Below are 17,960 nucleotides of genomic sequence, written 5' to 3'. Positions count from 1 at the left end.
GCTGATATTAGGATATGAATCATGAAAATACTATTGGAACCTTCTACTAATGCAATGTGGTGTTAAATAGTGCTGAATTGACACTACCACCACCACCACAACCTCACAAGTACTACAACCACCATCTCCTCTTAAACTTACTACTAACTCTGGCATTATGGACATATATCCCCATGATAACCACCACCACCACCACCACCACCTATCATAATGAGTTGGCAAATGTGCAGTCAAGAGGAGGCTTCCATTTATCTAGTTTGTGTTGTTGCATCATCATTACATCAGTGTGTGTGTGTGTGTGTGTGTAACTCATCATTCTCACCATCATTGCTGCCAGCTGGTCATCACTACACTCAAATATTGGGTAGATATAAGATGAAATGAATAAATAGATAGATGAATGAAGGAGATATAAGATGAAATGAATAAATAGATAGATGAATGAAGGACAGGATGAGAAAATAAGGGAAGAAAATAAAGGAAAATGTTGAAGATAAGAGAAAATAAAGGAGATGAGGAAGAGAATAGAATAAAAATAGAAAGGAGAGTAAAGAATGAAAAATTATTGAAATAGATGAGAAAAAGCAAGATAAGAGAGGAGAAATAAGAGTGTGAAACAAGAAAACAAGAGAAAGAGAAGGAAGAAATGAAAAAGGAAGATGAAGAGAAGGACAGGATAAGAAGACAATGAAAGGAGAGAAAAGGATGAATAAGAGTTGGAGAGGGTAAAGAGGAGGAGGAGGAGGAGATAAGATGACTGTGTTACTATCAATTTCATAGACAATAGTGCCTGGTCATACTACCTTCCCCCTCGCTGTGTTGCAGTTTTCTTTATCACACAACACAGCATAGATCTGCTAGACTTTTCACACACAAGAATGGAAAACTGACAGGAACAAAGAAATAAAAACAATAAGTGTATGGTAAAAATTATATACATGACCAAAAAACAGTACAATTTGTGGTTTTGTTTACATCACGAGAGCCTTCCAGCTATTGTGTATACCTGACACTTTGGCACTGAGCTTATCTATACTGATAAGACGGATGGGCTTAGCGTGTATGGACGATGATAAGTAAAAACTGACCTGATAAAAGTTGGAGTTTGGAAGATACAAGTGATGCAATGGATATGTTTCATACAGATTCACTTGAAGCGAATCTGTCAAACAAAACCAAACAACGGGAAATGAGAAGTAAGATCTAACTCTATGATAAAGGTTGAAACTGTATCTTGGAAGACCTGAGTAATACAATGGATATGTTATATACAGATTTACTGGAACTACAACCTGTCAGTAAACTAAACCAAACCTTATCATACAAAAATGCCACAAATCTGAAAGCTTTAGAAGACTTCAGTCACACAATGGATACACTTGAAATAAATTTACCCAAAGTTCGTAAAATAAATCTAAGCAATAAGGAATGATAAGAGTAACATATCACCAGAAAATAAACAAGATTTAAATATGATACAATTCTACAAATTTTAACATACTACTACCATACACTAAAAATATATCCCATCTAAGTGTGTGTTAGCTGCCAGATTACACCCAACAACACAGCACACCTTGTTCTCATCTCAGCACTTCTCCGCCTCAGTAAACCTTCATGGAGTGTTCAAACAGGCCAGCCAAGTCCTCCTCACTCTGTTCCCGCGGTGCAAGTTTTGTCACGCGATGCTGTGCAGGCGAGAGGTCACAGTTACATAAAGTCTCATGTAACAGTTGTATTGGGAAGTTATAAAAGAAATATTTGCTTACTGACAAAACTGCTTCATGAAATTAGCTGATTTGAAATGCTAGGGATGGCTTAGGGCTATTGGCAGAAGGAAGGTTATTTCATGCTGTCCTTGAATGAAAATATAAATTGATAAACACACACACACACACACATACAGATAGGGTTTTAGTGTGGAAAGAAGCAAGACTAGTGGCTTAGACAAACAATACGTCACTATCCTAGAATAAAAACCCACTAACTGATGAAGTAAACTCAGACACACAAACAAACACACATAGAGAGAGAGGAGAGGAAGAGATTTAATTAGATGAAAATATCCCCCCCCACCACCTCTACTACTACTACTACTACTACTACTACTACCACTACGACTACTACTACTACTGAGGGTCTCAAATTCTCAAGGGGCCTTACCTGTGGCAGTGTCCCCTTCACCAGAGCAGGAATGTCATCTTTAGTGAACCCAAGAGCCTCCAACCCATCATCTATCTTCATATCCGACATGTACTTGCGCAACACGTCAGCCAAAACCAACCCTGACAGAGAGGGAGATAAATAGATTGAGAGAGAGAGAGAGAGAGAGAGAGAGAGAGAGAGAGAGAGAGAGAGAGAGAGAGAGAGAGAGAGAGAGATATGAGGTTAGATGGAAAGACAGATGAGGTGTTTGGGAAGGCAGAAGGGTAAAGGGGACAAAATAGAGGAAGAGAAACATCAATAAAATGCTTGGGAAGGTAAGAAGAAGCATTTCACCAGTTATTGATGTGTTTCTGGAGGGGAGAAGGGTAAAAAAAAGACAATATAGAGGAAAAAAACAATTAAAAGCTTGGGAAGGAAAAAAAAAAGTGATTATGAAGACAGAAATGTTTGGAAGTGTAGAAGAGTGTTTGGGCAGTTACTGAAGTGTTTGGAAAGACAGGAAGGTAAGATAAAAAATATAGAAAGAAAAATTGAACTGAATGTTTAGAAAAGTAAAAAAACAAAATAAATAAATAAATAAACAAAAGGATGTTTGCAAAGATATACAGCACTTCGAAATGTAGAAGAATGTTTGGGCAGTCACTGAGTGTTTAAAAAGGCAGGAGGGTAACAGAGACATCACAGAGAAAGAAAAACAAGAATTATATGCCTGGGAAGAAGAAGAAGAAGAAGAAGAAGAAGAAGAAGAAGAAGAAGAAGGAAAAAAAAGAGGTGCATGTGAAGATATAACTGTGTGAGGAGGTAGAAGTGTTCAGGAAGGCAGCAGGATGAGAAACATACACAACAGAGAGAAAGGAAGAATGAATTGAAGACTTGAGGTAGGAAAGGTTTTGGGAGAGCACTAGCCAGCATTCCCCTTCCTAACACTGGTCGATAAGAAACATACACAATGGAGGGGATGAAAGAATGAATTGAACACTTAACCCATTCAGCACTGGGACACATTTTTACCTTGAGAACTGTGTACGATTAGACCATTTTATTGACATTAGGAAGTGTGTATGGAGACCAGAAGATTAATGGCCACAGTCTTCACTATTTTAGTCCTCCATATAAGTTTGTGAAGCTGTATAGAATCACCAAATAGTCACGAGAATGAATATGGAAATGTATCATGGTTTTCAAAGGATTTAGGTAGGAAAAGTGTTTTGGGGGAGCACTAACCAGCATCCTCCTTCCTAACATTGGTGGTGTCGTGTCCCAGCAGTGCGGCGGCCTCCAGGTGTCTCTCGGGGCAGAAGGGAGCTGTGAAGGTGAAGACAGCTGGAGCAGTCATCACCACAGACAGGCCATGAGGGATCAGCGCGTGGTCACACCTACAATTGTTTTCATTAGTGTTACAATAAAAGAATACACAAATAAACAACAGAACAAGAAGTAACAATGATAATAATGTACATAGACAAATTCATACCATAATTGACTATTTACTAATACTTCTTTTCTTTATAAGTGAGAGAATGAAAGAAAAGACAAATTAATAGCAGAAGAATAGGTAACATGGCTAATAATATTAATAGACACACAAACTGATACCATAATTAACTTCTTACTAAAACTTCACTCATACAAATAAATAATGTTCACAGACAGACAAATTCATACCATAATTAACTATTTACTAATACTTCTTTTCTTTATAAGCGAGAGAATGAAAGAATAGACAAATAAATAACAGAACAAGAGGTAACACAGGCTATCAACAGAATAAATCAACAAATCTCTAACCTATCAAACTAATAACTAACTCTCCTTTACTTTTATACATGAAATATTCTCCACTGAATAAAATAACAGACAGCTTAATAACAGAGCAGGGCATAAAACAGGATAACAACAGAATACATAACCAAATCACCAACATAAAACAACTTACTGATACTCCTTTGCCTTATAATTCCTCACACCGCCAGCAATGGGGTAAGACAGGCCATGGCAGAGGTGAACCCCAGCATTGCCAAACCCAACACCAGCAAAGGTACTGGCTAAGTGCATCTGTGACCGAGCCTCCACGTCATCCTGGTTGTACACTGATCTGTGCATGAAAGACTGTGTGAGTGTGACTGTGTGTGTATGTGTGAGTGTGACTGTGTGTGTGTGTGTGTAAGAATGTGACCTATTTACCTAGAGAGAGGAGCTGTGTACGTGTGTGTGTGTGTGTTTGTTATATAAGCTTTTCTAATTTGGTGTGTGTCCTTATGTGTGTTCTTAAAAGTCTCTTGAAGTAGTTATCTGTGGCCTTCAGAAACAACTTTAATGGATGGAACGATGTATTTAAGGCTAAACACTATCTCTAAAGCACTTGACAACATTAACCCTTTCAGTACCAGGATGTGTTTTCATATTCATTCTGCTTACTATTTGGTGATTTTATACAGCTTCAGAAACTCATGTGGAAATTAAAATAGTTAAAACTCTGGCCATTAATCTTCTGACCTCCATAGACCCTTCCTAATGTAAATAAAATCATCTGATCACACCAAATATTCATGATAAAAATGCATCCCAGTACTGAAGGGGTTAATAACAGAATGAAAGGCTTACAACAAATATCTAACCTCACAAAACAACCTTGATGAGAATAACAAAAGGGTTTAACAATAAGCAACATCCTTTCTGCATAAAATCAAGGGCTTTAGGACAAAAACTGAATCCCAACTCTTGAACTAATCCCTCACTTATATTCTAACCTTAAAAAAACACAACCTTGATGAGAAAAACAGAAAGTAATAAGCAACAACCATTCTACATAAAATTCAGGTGTTTAAGACAAAAAAAAAAAAAAAAAAAAAAAAAAAAAAAAAAAAAAAGAACCCCAACTCTTGAATTGATCCTTTACTTTTCAACCTTAAAAAAAAGACAAAATAAACACAACCTTGATGAGAAAAATAGCAACAACCCCTCTGCATAAAATTAAGGAGGTTAAAACAAAAAACTGAAGCTCACCTCTTGAAGTAATCCCTAATAATACCCAGTGCATGTCTGGCCCACACGTCTGAGATAGGATTGGATCCCTGGTAGGCTGGTCGGAGGAGTGGGTGCTCAGGCCGGGGGGAGCGCTGCTGGTAGGGAATAGCAGTGAAGGACTCAAGGGCATGGCAAAGAACATCAAAGCCACTGTATGCCGTCACTCTCTCAGGCATGAGGAGGGTGTGCAGGGGGTCGATGATGCCCAGTGTTGGTCGTAGTGCCCTGTTGGCTATCCCAGTCTTGGCTTTCAGTGGCTCATAGTCAAAGATCGCTACCCCTGTTGTCTCGCTCCCAGTCCCGGCAGTTGTGGGCACTGTAAGGCAGGGGAAAAGTGTTGTATATGTGTACTCGAAGCAGGAAAGGTTAAAATTGTAGAAGTATTAGAGGCGGTGGGGAAAGTTACTGTTATTGTAGTAGCAGGAAAAGCAGCGACAAAATTGGAGTAACTGAAATTGTATACAAAAACATATAAAATGTCATTATACGTAAAAAAATAAGTCAATCCCTTCAAAATAACACATAAATTAAGATTCTCTGGCGAGCTTTTATGATTCCAGTGGCAGTTTGACAAAATGTAGAAGCTAACCACCTTTACAATGCATACAAGTCTAGAGTTAGCTAAAAAATCAACATATACCTCAATGATCACGTAAAACTTAGAAAGACAGTGCATATCACCCTTATGGACACAAACTAACCAGCAATCAGGGGCGCCAACTTGACCGTGACAGGCTTTCCCTTCCCAATGGGGGGATTCACATAGTCCAGGAAGTCTGCCTCTGGATCTGATGCATACAGGTTGGCAGCCTTGCAAGTATCGATGACTGAGCCGCCTCCCACCGCAATGAAGGCATCAAAACCTCCTGCCTTGGCGAAGTTTGCTGCGTCCTTGAAACTGTAGTGAAGCTTGGTGTTAGTGAAGGAAGTTATCAGATGCTTAATTGTGTGGTTCTTCTTCTATGTAAGTCTATGAGAGAGAGAGAGAGAGAGAGAGAGAGAGAGAGAGAGAGAGAGAGAGAGAGAGAGAGAGAGAGAGAGAGAGAGCTGAGTACAAATAATAGAGACCTAAGTAAGAATAATAAAGGAAGAGAGAGAAAAAAAAATTGTGATGTTCTATGTAGAGAAATTGTTTGTTCAATAAACATTTTAACACATCACCTCTTCTCCTCCTCCTCCTCTTCTTTCCTCCTTTTCTGTAAATATCTTCACACATCATCCCTTCTCCTCTCCTCTTCTTTCCTTCTCTTCTCCACAAATCACCTCTTCTCCTCCTCCTTTTCTTTCCTCCTCTCCTGTAAGTATCTTCACACACCACCTCTCCTCCTCCTCTTCCTTTCTCTCCTCCACCAGACTCACCTGGAATCTGTCGGCTCCACACGAACAGAATCATACACTGAAAACTCCACTTTATGGTGTGAAAGAGAGTCCAGCACAGCCGCCACTGGTCTCATGGTGGCCAGTGTTGCATCTGTCATGACCAGCACCTTCTTGGCCCCCAGAACCCCAACGTCCTGTCCGATCTCCTGAGTCACCCTCGGCCCATAGCGAACGGTGGAACACGCCATCTATGGATAAAGGTGTTTATGTGTTATGGGGTGTTTGGGTGCACTTTTATTTTTATGCAAGAGAAGCTGGTCAAGGAGCGAGAGCAAGAGAGAGAGAGAGAGAGAGAGAGAGAGAGAGAGAGAGAGAGAGAGAGAGAGAGAGAGAGAGAGAGAGAGAGAGAGAGAGAAAAGGCCCACTTGATTGCCAATTCCTTTAAAGATAAGAAGTTAGCACAAAGTCTGGAGCAAATGTCGTGAAACCTCCCTCTTAAAAGAACTGGTATTGGTGTATATATATAGTGGATGTTATTAGTGTTTCTAAGGGTAGTTTTTATGGTTCATAGGGAAGTTTAGCTGGTTCTAGTGTTTTAAAAGGATGTATTGTAATAATTTTCATACTTCCAATGATAGACTGACAGGTTTAAGAGGAAGTTATGAAGTTTTTGCTCTTTAAAAAGGGTTAAGAGGAAGTTATTTAGGTTTCCAGGGATGTTTTCATAATTCAAGGATGTTTTCATAATTAATACAAATAATGCTTTTTGGGAGGGGTTTGCCATAATCTTACCAATAAAGAGATGCCAATGAAAAAGTGACCTGATTACAAGGTGACCCAATTAAGACACGACCTAGCATGACCTGATATGACCTCGAATGCGTAGTCCGTGGTCTTGGCGGCCTTGGTGGAGTGGGGCGTCCATCCTGCTGAGTGGGCAGGGCATTGGCACCTGCAGGAGAGAGAGAGAGAGAGAGAGAGAGAGAGAGAGAGAGAGAGAGAGAGAGAGAGAGAGAGAGAGAGAGAGAGAAGATTAGAAGATTGGACTAACTAACTAACTAACTAACTAATTAACAAACACACACACACACACACACACACACACACACAGTCAACAACTTACAAAAGTACTTCGAGATAACACATTTATGTAAAGATTATCAGCCTTCTTACCACAATCTCTTGCTACATCACAATTACTATCATTTCTATTCTCGTCTTTTTGGAAACACTCTTTATAGTAGTAGTAGTAGTAGTAGTAGTAGTAGTAGTAGTAGTAGTAGTAGTAGTAGTAGTGGTGGTGGTGGTGGTGGTGGTGATAAACTAGTCTACAAATAATCCACGACAAAAACAGTCACAGCGGAGCAGCATCACACCAGTTGTCCTCACACTAGGTAGAGACAACAACAACAACAACAACAAAGTTACCTAACAAATCATGTCACAAAGTCCACGCGTTAACATTTATATAACTTTAAACTTTCCTAAACTTCCTCACAAGTACATGAACTTGGCATAATCTTGAAGTTACTATAGATATTTCACTAGGAAAGGTTAGTTCACTAGCTGTCAAGGTGTCATTTATCTTACGTGGCCGATGAAATAGACTTCAAAAGATGGAAAGCGCGGGAACGTGCGGACGACATCCTTATCACGCGAGGAGACTCTTGCCACTGAGTCTGATGAGATTCTCTCTCTCACACTCTCACTGTGATCAACAAGTCGCCAATGGCACCAATTGCGATCTGTGTAGTTTTCATTGTTCGCCTGCTGGTTTAATTCACAAGTTGGTCCTGCCTATCGCGCCGAACTGTCGCTCCTGTGGAAGCCCTATTAAAAAAAAAAAAAAAAAAAAAAAATATATATATATATATATATATATATATATATATATATATATATATATATATATATATATATATATATATATATATATATATATATATATTCATGCCTACATTCCTCATAATATAAACGTTTAGTTATTTCACTGTGTCTGATTGAAAATGACATAAAAATATGCAAAAATATTTTCTTAATGGTGCAAAGTATGGATGTACCAGTGTCCCATCAATATATTTTTTATAAGTCTAATAGTACATATATACCTTATGACAAAATTGTCAGAGTTGTTGCATAGGATAATGCTCCACTCAAAAAGCGTAGAGCAAATATCACTGAGTAGCATTTACACACACACACACAAAAAAAAAAAAAAAAAAAAAAAAAAAAAAAAAAAAAAAAAATTCGGAGTCTGTGCCGAAATAACCTGGCCAACATTACTGAAACCGAATTTTCCTAACTGAATCACAACAAGCGAACTTGGTATGCCTTTTGATCTCAGAAAGTTTCTCAGAGTTGGCACTGTCCCTCTCACTCTTATACTCTATCAACTATTCTAGAGTAGAAACTCAGTAAATTTGTTACACACGACCGACCTTTTCTAAAACCAAAATGGCTATTTGATAATAGATTGTTGTCTTCAAGGAACTCGATCCATTGTTTCTTTATTATTCTTTCACACATCTTGCATATTACACTAGTTAGTGATACCGGTCTGTAGTTTCAAATCTCTTCCTTCCTTCCGTTCTTATATATGGGAACCACCTCAGCTCTTTTCCATTCCACTGGTACTGTTCCATTTTCTATTGAGCATTTTATGTTGTATATAGGACTTGCTAGTTCTTCCCTACATTTTTTCAGTATTCTGTCTGAGACTTCATCTGGTCCCATTGCCTTCTCTTCATCCAGTTCCTTCATTAACTCTTTTATTTCGAGCTTGGTTACTTTAATCTCTTTCATATAGACCAGTGGTATTCATTGCGCGGCTCGCGATGACTCAATTTACGGCTCTCGAAAAATAAATAAATAAATGAATAAAAGCAAAAAAGCAGACTTCCACTCATCACAGCATTGAGTAAGTTTGGTCTTTGTTTTGCTCTTAATGACAAGATATATAAGCTAATATTACCATGTCTAATTGATCTTATTTATTACATTGCAGTAGCAGCCCAGTACTTCTTCACTGAGTTGAGTTATGCTAGCTTGCACTAACTGCGGCTCTCTCAATGAATGTGTTTAATCCAAGTGGCTCCCTTGCAAAGATTAGTGAATAACACTGATATAGACGATATTACCCTGTGGCCTTTCAAATTTGGATTCCTTAGTAAAGACCTCCTGGAATTTACTATTTAACAGTTCTGCCATACTTTTTGGGTCTTCCACCATCCCGTTCTCTCCTTTTAACCTTTCTATTGTTTCTTTTTGTCTAATTTTTCCATTTATGAATCTGTAGAACAATTTTGGTTGCTCCTTACATTTTTCGACAATGTTCTTTTCATAGTTCTTTTCCTCTTCCTTCTTCACCTTAACATGTTCATTTTTCGCTGTCTTGAAGTTTTCCTTATTTGCTGGATTTCTATTTCTCCTCCACCTTTTCCATGCTCCATCTCTTTTCTCCTTTGCCCTAGCACACCTTGCATTAAACCAATCTTTCTTTCCTTCTTCTTTAGGTCTATATTTCGGGACATATTCCCTGACTCCTGTTTTGTATATTTCCAAAAATAAGTTATATTTCTCTTGCATCCTCTTTGAGTTTTCCATCTCCTCCCAGTTTACGTTTTTAGAATAGTTCTTGAGGTTCTCAATATCAGCCTTTCTATAATTTAATCGGTCTCCTTTGTATGATTCGTCTCTATCTTCCTTTCCCTCTTCTATGTGTGTGTGTGTGTGTGTGTGTGTGTGTGTTCCTATCTTTCGTTTTCTATCTTTTCTATCTTTGGTCGTGTGGATGTTGCATGTGCAGTGTATAAATTAGATTATTGCAGTTCTCTATACTATGGTGTGCCTAATAATCTGTTGCGAAAACTGCAACTAGTTGTGTGGTTGTTAGCTAGTTTGTATGAACGAGCGAATGAGCGAGACTTGTGTGAGACGTGAATCTTCCTGTGAGTGAACGAGCTAGGCTTCAGTCGTATGTGTTATCATTAAGTGCGCGGCTTGGCGCCGACAAATCACCCACCTCCAGCTTTCTGTTCACACACACTGTGAATAAACACCTGCATTGTTGCCTGTGCTTCCTGTGCCCACTGCCCACTGCCAGTCAAGGATAGAAGACTAGTCATGAATGAGGGGTTATATTGATAAAATGACTCTCACGGCGGGACAGCATCACTCCAGCTCTTATTGACCTGCCGATTAAAGCAAGGATAGTGTTCAAGAGATGTGTTAGGTGTGTCTCAGGCTCTGAAATCAGGAAGGCCTAGATATGATAGGGAATTACTCAGTGATATTCATGTTGATGAGAATGTAACCTTGTACGACAAAACATTACTGAACCTTACTACAGAACATTACTGAACCTTACTACAGAACATTACTGAACCTTACTACAGAACATTACTGAACCTTATGACAGAACATTACTGAACCTTACGGCAGAACATTACTGAACTTTACAACAGAACATTACTGAACCTTACAACAGAACATTACTGAACCTTACTACAGAACATTACTGAACCTTACGGCAGAACATTACTGAACTTTACAACAGAACATTACTGAACCTTACGACAGCTCATTACTGAAACTGGACGTAGGGTGTTTAGCAGAAATCCTCCCTACCTATGACGTGTTACCAGTTAGTGTCGAACAAGAGGATAATGTTGGCATATTCAAGAAAAGATTGAAGACTTCTCTGTTGAGTCAGTGGCATGGCTGTGAAAGAGCCATATACATGTTGAAAGGAAGATTGAGGGTGGGAGTAATGGGAGCGTCTATATAGATGTAGTATACTCCCATCAAGAAATACATTCAAGTAATCAACTAAAAAAGTGTGTGTGTGTGTGTGTGTGTGTGTGTGTGTGTGTGTGTGTGTGTGTGTGTGTGTGTGTGTGTGTGTGTGTGTGTGTGTGTGTGTGTGTGTGTGTGTGTGTGTGTTCTTTTTTATGTACGAGAGTAAACTCGCTAAAAAGAAAAGGCCCAATTAATTACCACAGTTCCCTTAGAAATCAACAGAGTTAGCCAAAAGTGAGGGACAAATGTCTTGACACCTCCCTCTTAAAAGAAGTCAATTCGTAGGAAGATGTAAATACAGAAGCAGGCAGAGAGTTCCAGAGTTTACCAGTGAAAGGTATGGATGATTGAGAGTTCTGGTTCACTCTTGCATAAGGGAGCTGGACAAAATAGGGATGAGAGGAAGAAGAAAGCCACAGGAGGAGGGGAGGCATACAGTTAGTAAGATCGGAAGACCAGTTAGCATGAAAATAGCTAATTACCAGTGTAGTTTGTATTGTTTATACTGTTTATATATATATATATATATATATATATATATATATATATATATATATATATATATATATATATCTATTTATTTATTTATTATTTTTTTCAGCTCATATATAGCGTGTGAACCTTTATATAGCCCCCTCTCACACACAGGCGGGACACAAGGGAATGGTGAGTCGGTGACGTCACCAGTCACCACTCTTGACGTGTGCCACGCTGCTCATGGGAAGGCGGCCCATCACCATTACTCGGCGCCACGGCCACAGCGCCACACCCTTCTCTCATCACGGCGGTGGCACCACGGACACTGCTTCTAGTGGACCAAACCAAATCTTCTTTCTCTTTTTGACTTTCCCTCCTCCTTCACTCTTTCCTTTCCTTCCCTTCTTCCTCTCTCTTTCCCCCGGCACCTCCTCTGGACTGTGCCAACCCCTTGCCTCGTGAACCCAACACTCCCACACGCGGCGCCACGCCATTTCTCACTGTTGTGGCGCCAGTGGGTACTATAAACCAGCCGGTGTTCACCTACCTTCCATACGTGTTAAGGGTAAAAGTTATTGTCACACACTTGAGAAACAGAAGAATCGTGCATCACTACTGACGAATGATATACTATATGCTTTTTTTTTTTTTCCTCCCTTCCCTGTCCCTGTCCATGTCCACTTTCCTTCCTGGACTGTACTGCGTATCCTGTGTGCCAGTTGTAACGGCGCAATATTTAGGTAACGACTTGATCAGCATCACGGAGGCTGCAGGACAAACGGGGCCGCCATTACCTAGTGCTGAGTCAATAGGGTGGAGGTGGTGATAGGTGGAGATAGGTACTACTTGTCTTTCGTAGAGGGCCTGGCCATGTGTAGACCTGATGGCTTCTTACAGCTTCTCTTATTTTCTTATATTCTAACGGAGAATCAACTGTATGTGAATGCTGTTTACCTGTCAACATTATTAATTAACCTCTCCTCTTCTCTTACAAGCGCCTCCTCCGCCGCCTCGTCAGGTATGGGGGAGGATGGCTATCCCTGGAGCTGCCCCTGACTGGCCTTGCATGGAGTCTGCAGGGCCGTGGTGAGGCAGGAGAGGACTCAAGGTAAACTGTTTGCTGCCTCGTTCACACAATGACATGTTCTCATCACTGTTTGACTTCTGATCTCCCTAAAACGTGTGAGAAAAGTTATGATTGTTTAAACTTTAGTGCCTCACAAACTCCATTGCTCCATCCTTCAGCTGGACACAACCTTTCTCATCCTCAGTGACTGCCCACCCAACTGTCTCCCTCTCCCACACTGAACCTCCTCGCTCTGTCCTTCCTTGACCCAGCATCTCCACTGCAAACTCAACATCTCGCTTCTTGCTCAGACTCCAGCCACCACTCTTCCCCGGCAGGACGCGAAGAGAAGGAGGAAAAGATATGAGAAGAAGAATGCAAGGAAGAGGAGGAGGAGGAGTGAAGGAGGAAGAAAAGAGACGAGATATGATATAATAAATGCAGATCGTATGTAAGTATTTTTCTTTTTAAATTCCTGTTGTCGTTGTTGTTGTTGTTGTTGTTTGATCGAATGTTATTATTTCATTACTGTCATTGATTTTGTTAACATTATTATTATTATTATTATTATCATTATTATTATTATTATTGTTGTTGTTGTTATTATTATCATCATTATTATTTATATAGTCGATTTAAAAGTATTTATTCACTTCTGTGTATTCAATTCTTCATTTTCATTATGTATCGATTGTTATGGTAGAAATTATGAAACAAAACTACGATTACTATATTCGCACCCATCTATCCACCGCTAGTCACCCACCCACTCACCCTCCCTCTGAACCACACCCATCCCATCCACCTCCCCTCCACTACACGCTAACCCATCCATCCACACCCACCTGCTAATCCATTCTCTGTCCACCAACCCAACCTACTCTTCTTCACACCCATCCATTGAAGGAAATTAAATAAAACTCGAGTCTCCCACAAATACAAAGAAGAAAACGAAAGACAAAAAGGAAAAAAAGTATGGAGGAAAAAAAAAAAGTATTCACGGGAGACCATAATAAAGAGAATGTGCTCCACTTTACCTTATTACAATTGGGTTAATGACAAGTGGTATTTCACAGGTGTGGCGCGGCGCTTCCTGCACACCTGAGGAAGAAGAGAAGGTGCTATTAAGAGTCCGGGGAGATGATGCATAAGTGAATAGATAGAGATAGATAGAGATAGATAGACAAACACAAATAAAGTGAAATAAGGATTGGATAGATAGATAGAAGATAGTGAAAGGATGAATGCAGAAACGGATGAATAAATAGATACGTGTGTGTGATATGAATGTAGATATAGAGATAGATAAATGAAATGAGAGAATATATAGATAGATAAATGAAATGAGAGAATATATAGATAGATAAATGAAATGAGAGGATATATAGATAGATAAATGAAATGAAATGAAATAATAAACAAAGATAAATGCAGAGATGAAAAATGAAGAATGATGAAATGAAGTTGATGTATATTATTACAAAAAGAAAAGAAAAAGCAAAGAAAAGAGTTATAATTACGGGAAAGAAGAAAAAAGAAAAAAAATATCAATAAAAAAACAAAACAAAAGAAAAACTAAAAAAGAAATAAGTAAAAAGAGAAAAGAGAAAAATAAGAAAGGAAAAACGAAAAATATTAAAAGAGAAAATATAAAGAAAAAGAAAAAGAACATTAAAAGGATAACATTAAAAAAGAAAATAAAGAAAAGAAAAAGAAAAAGAAAAATATCACCACAGGAAGTGTTATAATGTTTTCAGTGGCGATGTAGTGTTGTGTTATCAGAGAGTGACGCTACACACACACACACACACACACACACACACAATACAGGGTTGCCTAATTGTACGATAAAATATTTGGATTAATTAGTGTTTTAAAATGTTTGATTCATGTTTTATTTATTTATTTATTTATTTCTATAAGCTATTGGTATATTTACATTAATTTTCATGTTGTGGTTTATCTTTCAATTTAACCTCTTAAGTACTGAGACGCATTTTTACCTTGAGTTTTGTGTACCATTAGACCATTTTATCGACATTAGGAAGGGTCTATGGAGGTCAGAAGATTAATGGCCACAGTCTTCACAATTTTAACCTCTTCAGTACTGGGACGCATTTTTACCTTGAGTTTTGTGTACCATTAGACCATTTTATCGACATTAGGAAGGGTTTGTGGAGGTCAGAAGATTAATGGCCACAGTCTTCACGATTTTAACCCCTTCAGTACTGGGACGCATTTTTATCTTGAGTTTTGTGTACCATTAGACCAATGTATCGACATTAGGAAGGGTCTATGGAGATCAGAAGATTAATAGCCACAGTCTTCACTATTCTAATCCCCCACATATGTTTCTGAAGCTGTAAAAAGTCAGGAAAATTAATAGTCACCAGAATGAATATGGAGACGCGTCGTGGTACTGAGGAGGTTAACATTATTCTTGTCCAAATATCCAGACCACAGTGTTTAGAAACTTATCAGACATCCGCTAAAAATTTGTTATCTTAGTATTTCCTCACACATCCGTAGTAAAGACCTTGCCAACGTGATAAGACCGTTTAAACTATCTGCTAGCACAACAATTATTAACACTCTTCAATACACTCTAACTCTATTTAAAACCTTCCGAACTTTACTCCTATCACAAAAACTGCCTTTAGAACCTCAATAACTTTCACTGGAACCTATTAAACTATCGCAAACACTCTTAAAAACACTCTAACTCTATTGCAAACCGTTGATACTATACTCTTAGCACAAAAACTCCCTTCAGAACCCACAAATTTACACTGGAACCTATTAAACCGATCACAAACACTCTTAAAAACACTGTAACTAATTTAAACCTTCCGTACTTTACTCCTATCACAAAAACTGCCTTCATAACTCATAAATTTTCACTGGAACCTATTAAACTATCGCAAACACTCTTCAAAACACCCTAACTCTATTGCAAACCTTCGAGACTATACTCTTAGCACAAAAACTCCTTTCAGAACCCACTAACTTTCACTGAAATCTTTTAAACTCTCACAAACGCACTTCAAAACACTCTAACTCTATTGCAAACCTTTCAAACTATACCCCCTATCACAAAATCTCCCTTTAGAACCTCGCCACTTTCTCTGGAACCTATTAACCCCTTCGGTACTGGGACGCATTTTTACCTTGATTTTTTAGGTGTGAATAGACCATTTTATTGACATTAGGAAGGGTCTATGGAGGTCAGAAGATTAATGGCCAGAATCTTCACTATTTTAATTCCCCACATAAGTTTCTGAAGCTGAAAAAAATCGAAAAATAGTAAGCAGAATGAATATGGAAACGCGTCCTGGTACTGAAGGGGTTAAACTTTCATAAACACGCTTAAAATTACTGTAACTCTTATTTAAGCCTTCCAAACTTTACTCTTACCACAAAAACTCTCTTCAGAATCCACAAATTTTCACTGGAACCTATTAAACTCTCACAAACACTCTTTAAAACTCCCTAACTCTATTTTAACTCTGCGATCTTTACTCTTATAACGAAAAGTCCCTTCAGAACCCATACATTTTCACTGGAACCTATTGGACTGATTGCAAACACTCTTCAAAACTCTCTAACTCTAATTTAAATCTTCCAGACCTTACCCTCATCACAACAACTCCCTTTAGAACCTCACCACTTTCACTGGAACCTGTTTAAGTATCACTAGAACCTTGACAACTCTGGAAACTTCAATCCCTTACACCTGAATCATGAAAACACCTTTAAAAACACCAATACTTTCCATTAGAACCATTCAGATTGCTACTACAACTATGAAAACACCTTTGGAAAACCTTAATACTTTTCTGTAGAACCTTTTAACCTCTTTCAGCATCATGTCGAGTTTAATATTCATTCTGCTTACTATTTGGTGATTTTATACAGCTTCAGAACACACATGTGGGGATTAGAATAGTGAAGACTGTGGCCATTAATCTTCTGACCTCCATAGACTGTTGCTAATGTAAATAAAACCAATTAATTATAGCTTAAAACTCAAGGTAAATGTGTTCCAGTACTGAAGGGGTTAAACTGCTTTTAGAACCTTGAAAACACCTTTGAAAAATCTTATACCTTTCGCTAGAGTCTTTGAAACTATCTCTGGAATCATGAAGACACTTGAAAATCCTATTAACTTCCAGCAGAACCTTTTTGTTGTTGTTGTTGTTGTTGTTGTTGTTGTTGTTGTGATTATTCTTCTTGATCTGGTTTTTATTGATGTTAGTCTCGTTTTTCTTGTTCTTATTCTTTTTTTTTTGTCTTGGTTTATTTTCTTCTTCGCAAGTGTTAACAAGATGCAATGGCCTTATTTCAGTTAATTCGGCATAATTTCACATTTAGCATCATTATTTGGCATCTAGTATAGCATTTTTTTTTAACTTTAACCTAATCCAACCCTTCGTCGATTAATCCTATTGCAGTCTTAATTAACTTCAATCTTATCTATGTCTATATTTTTTTTTCTCCTCGACCTCCATTTCTGCTTTTCCTTATTTCATTCCTCTTCTCAATTTTGTGTTTTCCTCCTTTCTTCCTCTCGTTTTCCTTCTATCTCTTCCCTCGCATCTATCTCCATATGACCTCAATAAGACCCGCATCTCACTAATACCACTTTTTCCCCTCAACATTTCCCTAAAACTTTCACTTTCCCCAATGACGAGAAAATCTTGAATAGTTTCCCCTAAAATGTCAATCAAAGAAAACCACACCTGACACGTCAACACACATGGACACCTAAATACAGCCTTATCTTGCCAAATAAACGAGTATAAATTGCCACAAGCACCCAGGAAGTACTTGAGCATATGAGAGAAGAAGTGAGAGTGAGGGAGAGTGAGAGGGAGAGCGGCGAGAGATATTGTGGCTTTAATATAACCACTTGACGGAGCAGGGCATCTTCCTCTTCCTCTTGTGGCTGCTCTCCCCGCCTCCTCCTGGCTAGCCACTGAGCCTGCCCATCTCACTCAATCGATTCAGTTCACCCTAATTTTCTGTTCTTTCCTTCTTTTCTTGTTCAATTGTCCATTTTCAGGCGGCCATTTTGTAATTCTCGGTGTTATTGTTGGTGTTGTGTGTT

General features: G+C 38.5%; 1 protein-coding gene across 2 annotated transcripts; it reads right to left on the bottom strand.

Annotated features, from left to right (window-relative positions):
* Positions 1-917: 917 nt before the first annotated feature.
* Positions 918-8,245, bottom strand: LOC123511922 (hydroxyacid-oxoacid transhydrogenase, mitochondrial-like). 2 transcript variants are annotated; one of them, XM_045268014.1, is made up of 9 exons: positions 8,104-8,245; positions 7,387-7,465; positions 6,553-6,761; positions 5,895-6,091; positions 5,173-5,509; positions 4,103-4,261; positions 3,391-3,542; positions 2,164-2,285; positions 918-1,688 (listed from the first exon to the last, which is right to left on the bottom strand). In XM_045268014.1, exons 1-9 carry the CDS (start codon positions 8,157-8,159, stop codon positions 1,605-1,607), a joined length of 1,395 nt encoding a protein of 464 aa, XP_045123949.1. In that variant the 5' UTR covers positions 8,160-8,245; the 3' UTR covers positions 918-1,604. The 2 variants fall into 2 exon arrangements, with proteins under 2 accessions (XP_045123949.1, XP_045123959.1); XM_045268024.1 differs by lacking the exon at positions 8,104-8,245 and having other exon boundaries at positions 7,306-7,419.
* Positions 8,246-17,960: the final 9,715 nt, after the last annotated feature.

The sequence above is a fragment of the Portunus trituberculatus genome, chromosome 4, assembly GCF_017591435.1.
Source record: "Portunus trituberculatus isolate SZX2019 chromosome 4, ASM1759143v1, whole genome shotgun sequence".
Classification (NCBI taxonomy): domain Eukaryota; kingdom Metazoa; phylum Arthropoda; class Malacostraca; order Decapoda; family Portunidae; genus Portunus; species Portunus trituberculatus.
This window is presented reverse-complemented; position numbering and strand designations above follow the sequence as displayed.

Coding starts and splice junctions, on each gene's coding strand:
- LOC123511922 (XM_045268014.1), bottom strand. CDS start 8,159: ATGTCGTCCGCACGTTCCCGCGCTTTCCATCTTTTGAAGTCTATTTCA. Junction 6,092..6,552: donor GTGGAGCCGACAGATTCCAG/GTGAGTCTGGTG, acceptor GCTTCACTACAG/TTTCAAGGACGCAGCAAACT. Junction 3,543..4,102: donor TATAAGGCAAAGGAGTATCA/GTAAGTTGTTTT, acceptor AAACAATTGTAG/GTGTGACCACGCGCTGATCC.